This window comes from Panthera uncia, assembly GCF_023721935.1.
Source record: "Panthera uncia isolate 11264 chromosome A3 unlocalized genomic scaffold, Puncia_PCG_1.0 HiC_scaffold_12, whole genome shotgun sequence".
NCBI classification, from domain to species: Eukaryota; Metazoa; Chordata; class Mammalia; order Carnivora; family Felidae; genus Panthera; species Panthera uncia.
In genome coordinates this window covers 9,656,901-9,671,333 of record NW_026057579.1, presented here as the reverse complement: position 1 = coordinate 9,671,333, position 14,433 = coordinate 9,656,901, and the positions used below count along the sequence as shown (strand labels likewise).

The 14,433-nt window shown below is 37.6% G+C and overlaps 1 protein-coding gene across 2 annotated transcripts in view; it reads right to left on the bottom strand.

The window, feature by feature from the left end:
- Nucleotides 1–14,433, bottom strand: part of ATL2 (atlastin GTPase 2) — a 57,052-nt gene that overhangs the window by 24,207 nt on the left and 18,412 nt on the right. For both annotated transcript variants that reach the window (XM_049652276.1, XM_049652275.1), the window contains exon 2: nt 7,359–7,603. In XM_049652276.1, coding sequence (XP_049508233.1) covers nt 7,359–7,603 — 245 coding nt within the window. The remainder of the gene's footprint in view (nt 1–7,358; nt 7,604–14,433) is intronic.

The window sequence follows — 14,433 nt, the reverse complement described above, 5'->3', positions numbered from 1 at the left end:
CTCGAACTTACAACCCCAAGATCAAAAGTAGCATGCTCTACCAACTTAGCCAGCCAGGCACTCCTAAACTTGTTTTTTTTTTTTTTTAAGTTTATTTGAGAGAGAGAGAGAGAGAGAGAGAGAGAGAAAGCAAAAGTGGGGGAAGGGGAGCAAGAGAGAATCCCAAGCAGGCTCTCTGCACTGTCAGTGGAGAGCCTGGTGCAGGGCTCGAACTCACAAAACAGGAGACTGTGACCTGAGCCAAAGTCACACACTCAACTGAGCCACCCAGGCACCCCTAAACTTGCTTCTTCATGAAAGGATTATGGTGAACATTATCCAAAGTATCTACAGAAAATGCATCCTATTAGATCTTTTTTAAAAAATGTGTAAGAAAAAAAAATGTTTCAAATAGTGAGAACGAAACATTCTTGAAGTAAAACTCATGAGTTAAGTAGTAAAACTGTCTAGGAGAATAAGGGAGGGAGGCAGGGGGTTAATGACTTTAAGAAACTATTTCTTGGGGCATCTGGGTGGCTCAGTCAGTTAAGCATCCGACTCTTGGATTTTGGCTCAAGTCACGGTCTCCCGGTTGTGAGACTGAGTCCCATGTTAGGTTCTGCTCTGGGCATGGAACCTGTCTGGGATCCTCTCTCTCTCACCCGCTACGCTGCCCGGCCCTGGCTTGTACATGCTCGCTCGTTCTCTCTCTCTCTCTCTCTCTCTCTCTCTCTCTCTCAAATAAATAAATAAATAAACGTATTTCTTCACCAGAGACCATTAATGTAAAAGAAATTTAAATTATACAAGACTGTTTAACTCCCTGAATGTCTTAAAACTGTGTTTGAGTAATCAGTGTTTATGTTAACCATCTATTACTTACGATATCTTTTAATAGATGACCTAAATAGAATCAAGTACTTTAGAAATAGTAAATTTTAACTTAAAAGGAACAAAGACTTCAGAATGGAAAAAGGTCTGTTAGAACAAATAATTTATGTTCTCTCAAGTCCACATATGTGATGACATAGTATATTTTTGATGAAAATACAAAACAGGCAGTATATACATTTGGGGCTTAAAGCTGGAGAGCTGTTTGAAAGACTACAAATGACACAACATTTTCAGGGAATAGATTCAGGAATGCAGCCGAGAAAGCCTCTCCTAAGACAGTGCTATAAGGACTTTGAACAATATATTGTAGACTCCTCTGCTTCTGCTTCCTCCAGCTTTGGAACACTTGTTGAAGTTTTTCTAACTGAAATTACTCACACTAATTTTAAACCTGCACATGAAAGAACAGATTAGTTTCAACGCAGAAATCAAAATCTAGGAGGAAAAGAAAGCCAGTGAGCTAATGGAAAAAAGGTAGTCCACAGTCCACATAACTTCTATACTCACTCCTTAGCTTACATTCAGGGATAAAAATAAGGGAACCAATTTTTATTTTCCTTACTGACTTAAAATTCTGATCAAATTTGGCTGGCTTCTCGCATAGGCAAAAATAGTAATAATATAACACTTAAAATTTCCACAGCTTGTTACATAAGTTACATACATTGCTTCACATATAATGAGTGAAATTCACAAACGTGAATGCAGTTAAAGTAATAATTAAATGAATAAGCTACGTTTCTACAGTAAATATGGTAACAGTTTTATAAGCATGACCCTGTATAGAGTACAATGATGACCTAAAATTAACACAATGCATACCTATCAGAATCGCTAAAGTTAAAAAGACTGACAATACTGTTCATAAGATGTATAACAAATTTAAGTCTCTTACATTGCTCAAGGAAGTGCAAATTGGTAAAACCACTTTGGAAAAAAATTGTGGCAGTCCCTAGTACAATGAAATGGGCTTTATGAACCTAGCATTTCTACTCCTGGTTATATACCCAACAGAAATAAGTGATTATGTCACCAAGACTTGCACACAAATATTCATGGTAGGTTTATTCATAATGGACAAAAATTACAAACAACCCATATGTCTTTCAAAAGAAGGAGTAAATAAATCGGTATCTTCACCCAATAACCTACCACTCAGCACTAACAAACAACGATTACTGGATCATGCAATAACATGGATAAATCTCTTAGATTCAATGTTGAGTCAATGAAATCACACACAGGAGCGCATACTTTATGATTACATTTATGTAAAGCTCAAGGGTAGACCAAACTAATCTATAGTGATGTAGATCAGGATGGTGGTGGACTCTGAGTATTGGAGATAGTAATACTTGGCAGGGGAAATGAGAGAGCCTTCTAGAGTGCTGGTAGTATTCTCCTTCTTGATCTGAGTGGCAGTGGTTACAAAAAGTATAGGTACACACAAATTTACTGGCTATCCTAAGATTTATGCACTTTATTATTATATGCAAGTTATACCACACAAAAAAAACAGAATAAAATGACCCTAGGCAGAACCTTTTAAAAATACCGTTCATCCTCCAAATACATTTCTTTCTTAAAAAAGGAACATGAAACAAACCAAGTTTTCCTTCATGCATTCACACATTTCTCACAAGCCCCACATCTCAGACAATGTTAGCCTTAGGAAAAAAAAGGGTGAAATCAAGTTCAATATCCCATATGGCCAATTTGGAGATATTTGTGCTTTTGGCAAATTGTACGTAGCAGCACATATGATCTTTAAAAACTGTTCTTACTCCTGATCTCTGGAAGCAGCTCTTTAAATAATAATCATAATAATAATAATATCATCTACAATTTCTCTTAAAATGTCTTTAGCAATTATGTTATAAATGGAGTCAAAACTCTTTACTCATTAAGCATATAGATACCAGTGGGCAGCAAAAAAGTTACCAAGCATGCACTCCTCTCAGGCTATCTCAACTTCTGAAGTAAACAGTGAAAAGTAAACACTAACAAAAAAAAAAAAAAACAAACAAAAAACAAAAAAAAAAACAGTTTAGTGTAGGTAAAGGATCAAACATCATTTTACATAGTAATTTTAAGAATAAAGGCTTTAGAATCAAATTGCCTGGTTTGTATCTCAGCCTCGCCACCTCCTTTGAACCTCATTTCCTCAACTATCAGGCTGAAATACTAACACTACTGCATAGGGGGAATGTGACTACTGAGGGAAATAATACCTATTTAATGTTCAGTAATCAGAATACCTAGAATTCAGTAAAGATTCAAAAACTGTTATCGTCAAAGATAATCTGGGGACACCTGATTCCTGATTTCGGCTCAGGTCATGATCTCAAAATTCGTGAGATAAGTCCCACATCAGGCTCTGCACTAACTGCAAGGAGCCTGTCTGGGATTCTCTCTCTCCATCTATCTTTGCCCCTCCCTCACTTTATCAAATATAAATAAATAAGCTAAAAAAAAAAAAAAAGATAATCTGCACTTTCTCATGGAACAATACATCATCTTGGAAGTGCTCTTACCCAAAAGTCAAACCTGAGTCTGATCAAGTCCTTAGATTTAAGTAACAATTTACAGCAAATTCAAAGGACAAAGGAACATGTAAAAATTACACTAATAGGATAAAATCAGCAAATCCAGACTGGGAAACTCTCTAAGACCAACAGTCAGTTTCTTCAACAAATAAACTGCTAAGAAAAATAGATGGAGGGAAGCCTAAAAAAAAAAAATTAGAAACACTTTAAAGACAACCAATCACAATGTGCACCTCATTTAGTTGGCTCTTGACTCTAAGCAAACTGTTAAAAATGAAAAAATTAAAATATCTGAGTCAACTGGAAAATTGATCCCATATATTAACCTTATATATACCTAACTTAAGGAACTATTTATTTTTATGTACGATATTACTGTAAGGTCCAAAAAACCCGTCATACTGAAATATTTACAAATGAGATGATATATCTGGACATATTCACAACAATATAAAAGGTATAGAATGAGTTGGCATATAGATGAAATGAGATTGAGAGTTGATAACTGTAAATACATGAGCATTCATTATACTGTTATCTACTTTTACATGTGTTAAAAATTCTTCATAATAAAGTTATTTAAAAAAAAAGAGAATGATATAAAAGTACAAGCAACTCTGTACACAATTCAGACTCTTTCTTTATCTAGCGCGCCTGGGTGGCTCAGTCAGCGAAGTGTCTGACTTCGGCTCAGGTCATGATCTCAAGCTCCCGATGAGGGGCTTATACTCTCACGAACCCTGAGATCATGACCTGAGCCCAAGTTGGATGCTTAACTGACTGAGCCACCCAGGCGCCCCTGCACATAAATTTTTATAATTATTTCATCTATAGCTTTTTAAGAATGACTTTTACAAGTAATAAATATTCTACTTACAAATTGTTAGGTTCACTAACAACTTGAATTTTTGTGGTATTTCTCATATACGGCATTCATAGTAAATGTCCTAAGTGATATCTTTGGAAGTTCAAAAGGTCTTCTACATTATGAATCCAGTAAATCAGCAATTTTAGTCACCTTCTGTTATATTTCATGGTTAGAGTCTAACTACAGAATTGATTAACTCCAACATACATAAGAGAATTTTATTCTAGAAAAAGGTTTAGTTCACCTCTTAAGTTTACAAAAGACTAATTTCTTTCCTCCTATACTTTAAAAACAACCTATTTTCAAAATATAAGTAGCAATTCAAAAAAAGAAAACTGTGTAGAAAGCTGTTTACTTCACAAGAGAATGAGGAGAACTAAAAGTCAGAATTTTCCCCTATAATTTAGAAATGTTTGGTAAATGTTTGGGTGGCTCAGTCAGCTAAGCATCTGGCTCTTGATTTCAGCTCAGGTCATGATCTCACAGTTTGTGGGTTGGAGCCCCACTCTGCACTCTGCGCTAGCAGCTTGGAACCTGCTTTGGATTCTCTCTCTTTCTCTCTGCCCCTCTCCTGCTCCTGCTGTCTCTCAAAAAAATTAAAATTAAAAAAAAAAAGATTTGGTAAAAATCTCAGAATAGTCTTAGTTTTAAGAACTACTGAAGTTTTTGTTTGTATCCAACAGAAAAGAGCTCATGTTCATGTGCTCTTGTGTTATGATTACTAACTACTTAAAATGAAAACAGTCATCTCTTTCTAAATCATATGTAAAAAATTTGTATTTAGCTCCTTTAGTGAACTACACCCTTACCCAGGTCAATAAAAAGGACATATGAAGTCAATACATCTCCTACCTCCCTCAGTTAGCATCCCACCTTTGCAGGCAGATAGGTTAATGAAATAAATTCAAAACTATCTCCTTCTTTAATTTCATTCTCTTAGGAAAAGCATGACCCACCACCAAATCAGTGTAAGCTGAGGCGTGTTATCCCGAAACTCAACAATGTTTAATGCCATTTTCAATTAACAGAATAAATTATTTATAGCATAAATTCTCTATGGAAAGCATATCAATGAAAATTAATAAAGATATTTCAGCCTAGAAGCCACTAACCAGGTGTGTAACCTCACTCAGGCCCTCATAACCTTCCCGTGGCTTCAGCGACTTCCCCAGGAAAAGAACTGCAAACGCATGACACGTGTGTGGGCTGCTACTCTCCTCTGAACAACCACTACCAATTGATCAGAGATGGATTCAGAAATGGCACCTGAGGTGAAACCTATCTGTCATTGCTAGGCAAATGATCTAAGCTTCTTTGCCCTTGGAACATTCGGTCTGTGACCTACTTGGAATCAAATACACTTGCAGGAACAGCTCAGACACACATAAATATGACATATACAAGCTTACTTAAGGAGTCAGAACCTCAAATATCATCTTTAAAGGCACAGTCTTTAAAAAAAAATATGCCACTATTCATTTCTCTATTTCAGATGTAAAACTGTGGGAAATAATCAAGTCTAAATGGATGAAATACCGTATCTTTCTCAATTTGCTAAACATGTAAAATAGTGTCATTTAATATGAATTACATTCCTGATACTCAGGCATTCCTGATGATGCCTAAAGAGATCCCTACAAAAAGAATTTACTGAAAAGCTTCCTGGAAAATCAACTGTTACTTACCTTAAGGCAGATGCATACACACCCAGTTTCGGATTAATATAGAACTCATAAAGGTGAGCACCCTGACAAGAGCTTAGATAATTACATAACTCTGTCAAAGTGTTATTTCTAGCATCTTCACGTGGCTTCTGAATGTCAAACGCCATGTAAGGAAAGCCCTTTCTTCTAAATGCTCCACTCCAAATTTCCAATTCCTCCTTCTTCGTCCCTATCAAATTCCCATTCCCTCAGCCCAACTTTCAACTGTTAGAAAAACACTGATTTAAGTAAAATTATTTTTTGCTTTTTTTCAGAGGAAAAATTCCAAAGTCAGGAAGGGGGAGGGAAATAACTAATTGCCTGGTACCATCAAAAAGTATTTGGAATCAAATATAAATTTGATTTATATTTATTAAAAATAAATCAAGTATAAATTTATGGACAGAGGGAGATTCAATGATCAAAACAGAAAATAAGTGTTTACAGCAGGCTAGTTAATGTTAGGTGAGGGAGACATGGTAACCAAGAGAAGACCCATTCCTGACAGGAAGACCCATTCCTGACAGAAGTTAAACTAGCCAGGAAAAATAAGTAACTAAAGTAGTTTCAATGAAACAAATGACTAGTGCCATGAGAGTTGGGAGAAGGACATAATATAGTCTTAAAAATCAGAGAAGGCCTCGGGGCACCTGGCTGGCTCAGTCGTAGAGCATGCAATTCTTGATCTCAGGGTCATGAATTCAAGCCCCACACTGGGCGTGGCCCTACTTAAAAAAAAAAAAAAAATCAGGGAAGGCCTCCTATGAAAAGATCAGCCAAGGATATAGCAACATTTGAGAAGTAACATGACACAGCTGAGGAACTGCAAAAACTACAGTACACCTGACACAGAGAAGCAAGATATGAAACTCAGAGATTATCGAAGACCAGGGAAGCCACACTAAGGAACCAGACTTTATCTCAAAATGTAATAGTCACTGAAGCTGACTTATTTGAAAGGGCACAGGTGTACTTCTACAAAAGTCTCTATCAGCCTACTTCACCCATTATTGTAAAGGTGATCAAAAAAGGGGAGGCGTGAAGAAATAACCAAAAGGGAGAGAACAGCGTATCAGAGGCTTTAAAATATACTCAGACAGCTTGGGTTAGAGCTACAATGCCTGTAACATAGATGCTCAGTCATATGTATCCATATGGACTGCACGCAAAATGGAATTATGGAGATGAGGAAGAATCAAGAACTCAAACGAACTTAGATTACTGTCTTCACTGAGAAGTCTTAGCAAGAACTGGATTTTTGAAAAATGAAAGACACAGCTCTTACTGTTTTTTGTCTATTATTTTTAAACAGGGTTGGTTGGCTGTTTTTTGTTTTTAACTGGGTTCAATTTAAAAGACACTATTCACCTTGTTATACATATATCTAAGCATGAAGTCCAGTAGAAATGATTTCCCTTTACGAAAAGCTCCTGCCACGGATACCACTACTATGTTAAGATCTCGTATGTGTTCCTGTAGCAATATCTGCTCCAAAGCTTCTTCATCGAGCTCAAAGTTATGGTCATCTTCATGAGCAAGAACAATCTGTACTGGACATGGTTTCTTCATAACCTCATCAGAGTTTACTAGGTCATCATCTTCATGATTCTCACCTAAAATTAAAAAAAAGAGAAAAAGGTTACTTGAATTCCTGCATTACAAACTTCTCCTAAAGGATCACAACTAAACCAAAACTTCAAGTAACTTCCCCTTTGTTACAGATCATCTGCAAAAAGTGATATTCAAGTACATATTGGATTTCTCCCTCCCTCTATAGTAGGACCAAGAATATTGCTAAGATTTCCCACTATACACACAGATAAGCACAACAGTAAGTATAGCCTCTACTATTAAGTCTAAACAGCTAATTGTGAACAGTAGCTGTTTCTTGAGCACTGCATTATTCTATAAACAATTTCTGCTACTGTATGCACACTGAAACCGGATCTATGTGAGGGGAGGATGGGGGGGGGGTCAATTTTACCTAATAATTCAAATTCCAATTTTCCTGGTAGGCATTTCCTGGATATTATTCCAAGTTACAAAGATTAAAACATATGAATTGTAAACATTTTTCACTATGAAACTTAAATGGCTACGCTGGGGTCCTAAGAAGTTTCTAAAACCGACACTAATGGTAAAGCTAATGAGTCCCTAATTTAGTAAGAGTAACCTAATAGTACAGCTTCCTTTATTAAAGCAAAGCACAGGATTGATGTTCTGTTGGAAAACACAAAATGAATAGTAGTGAGGTACAGAGTTATATCCTATAGTTTCATCTGCCTCTGGGCTCTTACAGACCACAACCACCATTTCAAATTACCTAACTCCCCAAAACAGGTATATCAACTCTTCCTTTGTTCACCCAGCACACCAAAACAAGGTAATCTTTGCAGAACTTTACTGAATAGTAATGAAGAAATAACGATAAAACACACAACAGCAGGAAATGCCTGTGTCACACTGACAACACAGAGCCTGCCTGGGATTCTCTCCCTCCCTCCTTCCCTGCCCCTAAACCTGTTCTGAGCACACACATGGTCGTCTGTTCTCTCTCGTTCTCTCTCTCTCTCTCTCTCTCTCTCTTCTGAGCACACACATGGTCGTCTGTTCTCTCTCTCTCTCTCTCTCTCAAAATAAATAAACACTTAAAAAAAGATATGCAACAGCAGAGACGAGTTTCTAAAGTTTAGGTTTCTGTCCTTTTAATAAAACAAAACAAACAAAAACACCTAATAGCTGATTTCAGAGACTTCTATCCCTTGTCAGGCTTTCTTTCCTATCAATTGCTTGATCCCATGTAGCCAAATCACTGGTAGGGACCTTATCCTCCCCCACCCCAACATTTTTAAGAGACTCTCCCCTTGAGTCTGTGTACTAAATGACCCTTTGCAATCTAAGGAGACATACAGTATCTACTGTGTTCAGTGCAATGACAATCCCTTCTCTCCCAGGAGACAGCCAGTCCACTGAGGAGTGGCATATTAGTAGCCAACACGGCAAGAATACCTTATCCAACTAACCACTATTCTTAAAGATTATACATCTACATTCATGGCTCCTTTTTTCCCCTAGAAAGAAATATCTAGCTTGTTTGATTTGCAAAAACTATGAGAGCCTTTTCTTCCATCACAAGGCACCTTTAACTGAACATAGCAAAAGCAGCAACACTATTTCAAAATGTGCTACAAACGGTGACAATATAAAGAGCAAGCAATTTCAAAGGAGAATCATTGGAAGTAAAAGCAATCAATATTTAATTAAAGACAGTATTATCACTTCCAGTTTCAGTGGTATACAAATACAGAATGGTACCTAACTGGTCTCCCTTTTTGCTCCCTCTTTTAAACCAATCTAGGGGCGCCTGGGTGGCTCAGTCGGTTAAGCGGCCGACTTCGGCTCAGGTCATGATCTCGCGGTCGGTGAGTTCGAGCCCCGCGTCGGGCTCTGTGCTGACAGCTCAGAGCCTGGAGCCTGTTTCAGATTCTGTGTCTCCCTCTTTCTGACTCTCCCCTGTTCATGCTCTGTCTCTCCCTGTCTCAAAAATAAATAAAATGTTAAAAAAAAAAATTTAAACCAATCTAAATTCCACAGAGTAGTGACAAATAATATAGATAAATGTGACTGTTATTAAATTACTCTCCTTAAAATCACTGTTACAGAGCATTAACAACTAAAATCCTACACATACCTTATAAAAATCCTGTACTCACTGCCAAATCTCTCCTGCCCCAAATACATTTGGTGCTACTCTTGCCTGTGTAAACTACAAATAGACAAGCTAGCCTTTTTTCAGATTCTTATGCTACTAAAGCTCTTTCTAGACTCATATTTCACTGAGGATATTCCTTTGTCTGGAATATTCTTTTCCACGTTGTTGCCCTAATCAACTCATGCTTATTCCTTAAGCCTCCGTTTAAACGTCATTTCCTAAACGTCATTTCCTCAGGAATATCTTTCCTAAGGTTCCTAATCAAGTTTAGTCCTCCTATACTCCCCTAATCTGAATCTACCCATCATTTGAATATTTATGTAAATGCTTATTTATTATAGGTCTCCCCCTCTAGACTGCCAATCCTCTGTTTAAAACCCTCAATTAGCTTCCCACTGTAACCAGAAAATATACAGAAAAAAACAAAACTCTGAAGGTCCTGACCATGACCTCCACAGTCCTATGTGATCTGGCCCTTGCAATCGGGACCTCTTTCTGTTCCTTGAACAGGTCAAACCTGTTTCCCACCTTAGAATCTTTGTCCTGTGTTCTCCCCTGTCTGGAATGTTCTGTCCCTAGAAACTCATGTGGCTTTATCTTCCATCATCTAGGTCTCAGCTCAAATGTTCTCGTAAGTGTGGCCTTCCTTGACCATTCAGTCTACAGACCCTCCCACATCACTTTAACAAAACAGGTTTTGTGGGGTTTTTTTTCCATAGTCCTTTTCAATATCTAAAATAACCCTTTTTCATTTGTTTACATTTGTGCCTTATATCACTCCCTCCACAGAAAGTATATACCACAAAAATAAGAATCTCAATCATCCTGTTGGCCACTCTATCTCCCAGCACCCCGAATAGTGCTTGGCACCTAGCAGGTGCTTAATAAATATTTCTTGAATGAAAGAAATTTACACATTTTACTCAGGAGTTTTATACCTACCTGCCCCTAGGTATTTTACAAGCAAATCTGACAATCACATAACTAGTTTGGGAAAATATTTCCAGCAACTCAAGAGTAGTATATTTATCACAAAATTACAGTTAGAAGTATGAAGTTCTACCAATACACTAATTAAAAAGAACCCAAAATCAGTAAGTGCTAAAATATCACAATGACCAAATTTGGAGATTGCTGATTTTGTTAAAACCAACAAACAGTCTTGTTCTTACTGTAAAGAAAGCATTAGTTTCTTAAAAATGAAACAAACAAGGGCCCTTGGGTGGCTCACTTGGTTAAGCGTCCAACTCTTGATTTCAGCTCAGGTCATCTCATGATTCATGAGATCAAGGCCCACATTGGGGTCTGCACTGACAACACAGAGCCTGCTTGAGATTCTCATTCTCTGTCTGTCTGTCTCTCCCTCTCCCTCCCTCCCTCTCTCCCTCTCCTCTCTCTGACCCTTCCCCACTCATTGTGTTCTGCTTCTCTGTCAAAATAAACATTAAAAAATAAAGAAAAACAAACCACTTGTTTTTAACAAGTTATTAACTTGAAATTTCACCTAGATTGGTTGACTACAGTTACCATGTAGCCAATTTTCTTTTATTAGCGTGGATAAAGATAGGTACCTCAGATATACAGGCAGCAGGTGTCTACGTTTTTGTCACCATTTCTAGGCTACAGACTTCTAAAGCGAAGTGCAGCAAACATGTTTCAAAAGCATGATGGAGCACAATGAGACGGTTCACTAAGTTTACTCCCCCACCATGATTTCTCTACCATTTTTGTACTAACTACAGACACAGTACTTCATTCATCAAACACTGATATAAGCAACTAAATATAAGAATTGTACATTTCATCAGACTACCTGTAAACATTAACATTCAGTGATTACCTACAACTGGAAATCTTTTTAAATTTAGCATTGCTCTAAGATTTTAAATTGAAGTTAAATGCTAGGCAGAGAATAGTGATTTTATTTCTTTTTCAATGCCAAAAAATGACTGAAGTAGACTTTGACCATCCAATAAATTTTCCTGATTCACTGTTTCAAGTCAGTTCTCCCCCACTCTACCGCCTAATGCATCTTTCAAGGTCAAAGCTGAAAGATACCTACAGCAGATCAACTGTTCCTCAGCTATTTCCCCATACTTAACACTAAGTATACTTAACCTATTTGCCACAAGGCCTACAAAAAGACACTTGTCTAAGTGCAAAAAAGATCAGTGGTTGGTAGGGGTTGGGGGGGAGGAGACACGACCAGGTGGAGCACAAGGATTTTGACAGCAGTTAAACTGTTCTCCCTGATGCTACAGAGACAGACGCAAGGCATCATACATTTGTCAAAACCCACAGAATATACAACCCCATAAATGAAGCCTAATGAAAACTGTGGACTTTGGGGAATAATGATGTGTCAGTGAAGATTCATCAGTTGTAACAAAGGTGCCACTCTGGTGTGGAGCAGGGCAGCTGTTGGTGTGTGGGGACAGGGGGTACATGTGCACTCTGTATTTTCCACTCAATTTTGCTATGAATTGCTCTAAAAAAAGAAGTCTATATAAAAAAAAAAAAGACATTTGTCTTTTTGATTGCTCTTTAAACACACTGATCTTAAATCTGCCAAATTCATACAGTCAGTATACATTCGAATCAACAGCAAAATTTACACTTCAGAACTGACCTAGATCCGTCTGCAAACTTCAGGCATAATTACACACTAAGGCAATACAAAGATGCTAGAAATCTGCATTACAATAAAATGTTACTAACGTTAGATTATTTCAGCCCAAAATTAAATTTGTAGAGAGAGAACCAAGTAAGGAGTAATTCACTTCTCAAAAGCAATGAAAGTATAGTTATTCAAAAGCAATGAAAGTATAAGTTATTCACATTCCAACTAAAAACTTGAAACACATTCTTATGGAAAGTAGCCTGGATTCAGTCTACTCAGTCTATTTACAAAAATTAGCAGTTTGACAAAAGCAATGTTTTGGTGTCTGGCACCTGCCCTCAACATTTACACCGTATAACCACGTGAAAACAGTATCTAAGTATTCAGAAGTTTATTCTAGCACGTATTTTTTAAAGCCTTAAAGAGTTCATACCACGGCAAACCTATTTGTAGGAATTTGTTGTAAGAAAATAAAGATGCTAGGGGCGTCTGGGTGGCTCAGTTAAGCGTCCAACTTTTGATTTAGGCTCAGGGCATGATCTCACGGTTTGTGGGTTTGAGCCCCGCATCAGGCTCTGTGCTGATAGCTCAGTGCCTGGAGCCTGCTTCGGATTCTGTGTCTTCTTCTCTCTCTGCTCCACCCCTGCTTGTGCTCTGTCTCTCAAAAATGAATAAAGGTTTAGAAAAAAAAAAAAAAAAGAGTACAAAACGATACAACCACTTTGAAAAACTTTTTGGTAATACCGTACAGAAAGTTAAACATTTTTTCCCCCAAAAAATCTCTATGCCCAATGTGGGGCTTGTACTCACGACCTCAAGATCAAGAGTCGCGTGTTCCACTGACTGAGCCAGCCAGGAGCCCCAGTTAAACATATTTACCATACAACCATCAATCACACCCCTAGGTACTTAAAAGAGAAATTAAAACATTATGACAAAAAACCCTGAAAATGAATGTTCATAGTAGCTTTATTCATAATGACCATAAACTGGAAACAACCCAAATATCCATTTACCAGAGAATGCATAAATTGTGTTAAATCCATACAATGGACTATTACTTAGAAAGGAAAAGAAATGGGGGCGCCTGGGTGGCTCAGTTAAGTGTCTGACTTTGACTCAGGTCATGGTCTTGCGGTTCATGGGTTCGAGCCCCGTGTTGGGTGCTGTCCTGACAGCTCAGAGCCTGGAGCCTGCTTCTGATTCTGTATCTCCCTCTCTCTCTGTCCCTCCCCTGCTCACGCTCTGTCTCTGTCTCTCAAAGGTGAATAAATGTTTAAAAAAAAAAAAGAAAGAAAAGAAAAAAAGGAAAAGAAATGAATTACTGAAATACACAATAACACTTATAAATCTAAAAAGCTATATACTAAGTAAAGGGAGCCACACACAAAATGCCATACTGTCTGAGTCTACATACATGAAATTCTAGAAAAAGTAAAACTACAGTAACAGAAAGCAGATCACTAACTACCAAGAGCTGACGGTAGGGGAAGAGAAACTGACTACTGCTACAAACTGAATGTGGGTCCCCCAGATTCATATGTTGAAGCCCTAATCCCCAATGTGATGGTATTTGGACGTGGGGCCTGTTGGGGGGGGGGGGGGTAATAAGATCCCGGGGGTAGAGCCCTCATGTACGGGATTAGTAAGAGACTTGAGAGAGAGAACCTCTTTCTCCACCTGTGAGGACACACAAGACAGCCATCTGCAAACCAGAAAAGAGGACTGAAACCAAATTTGCTGGCACCTTGATCTTGGGCTTCCCAGCCTTCATAACTGAAAAATAAATGTCTGCTTAAGCTGCCCAGTCTATGCTAATTTGTTATAGCATCCCAAGTTAAGACAACTATAATGGGGTACAAGGGAACATTTTCAGATGATGGAAATGTTCTGTATCATGATTGTGGTGGCAGTGATGGTGGTTACAAAACTATGCATTCATCGAAACTCATCAAAAGGTACTCAAAACTCAGTGAATTTTATGTAAATAATTTCAGTAGGGCAGATTTTGAAAAAAAATCACATGCAGCCTATTCCCCTTAGCACTTTCATTTATTAAATGAGAGGATAAAGCAATACAACCAACTTATTAATCATTTTCCAGAACAAAA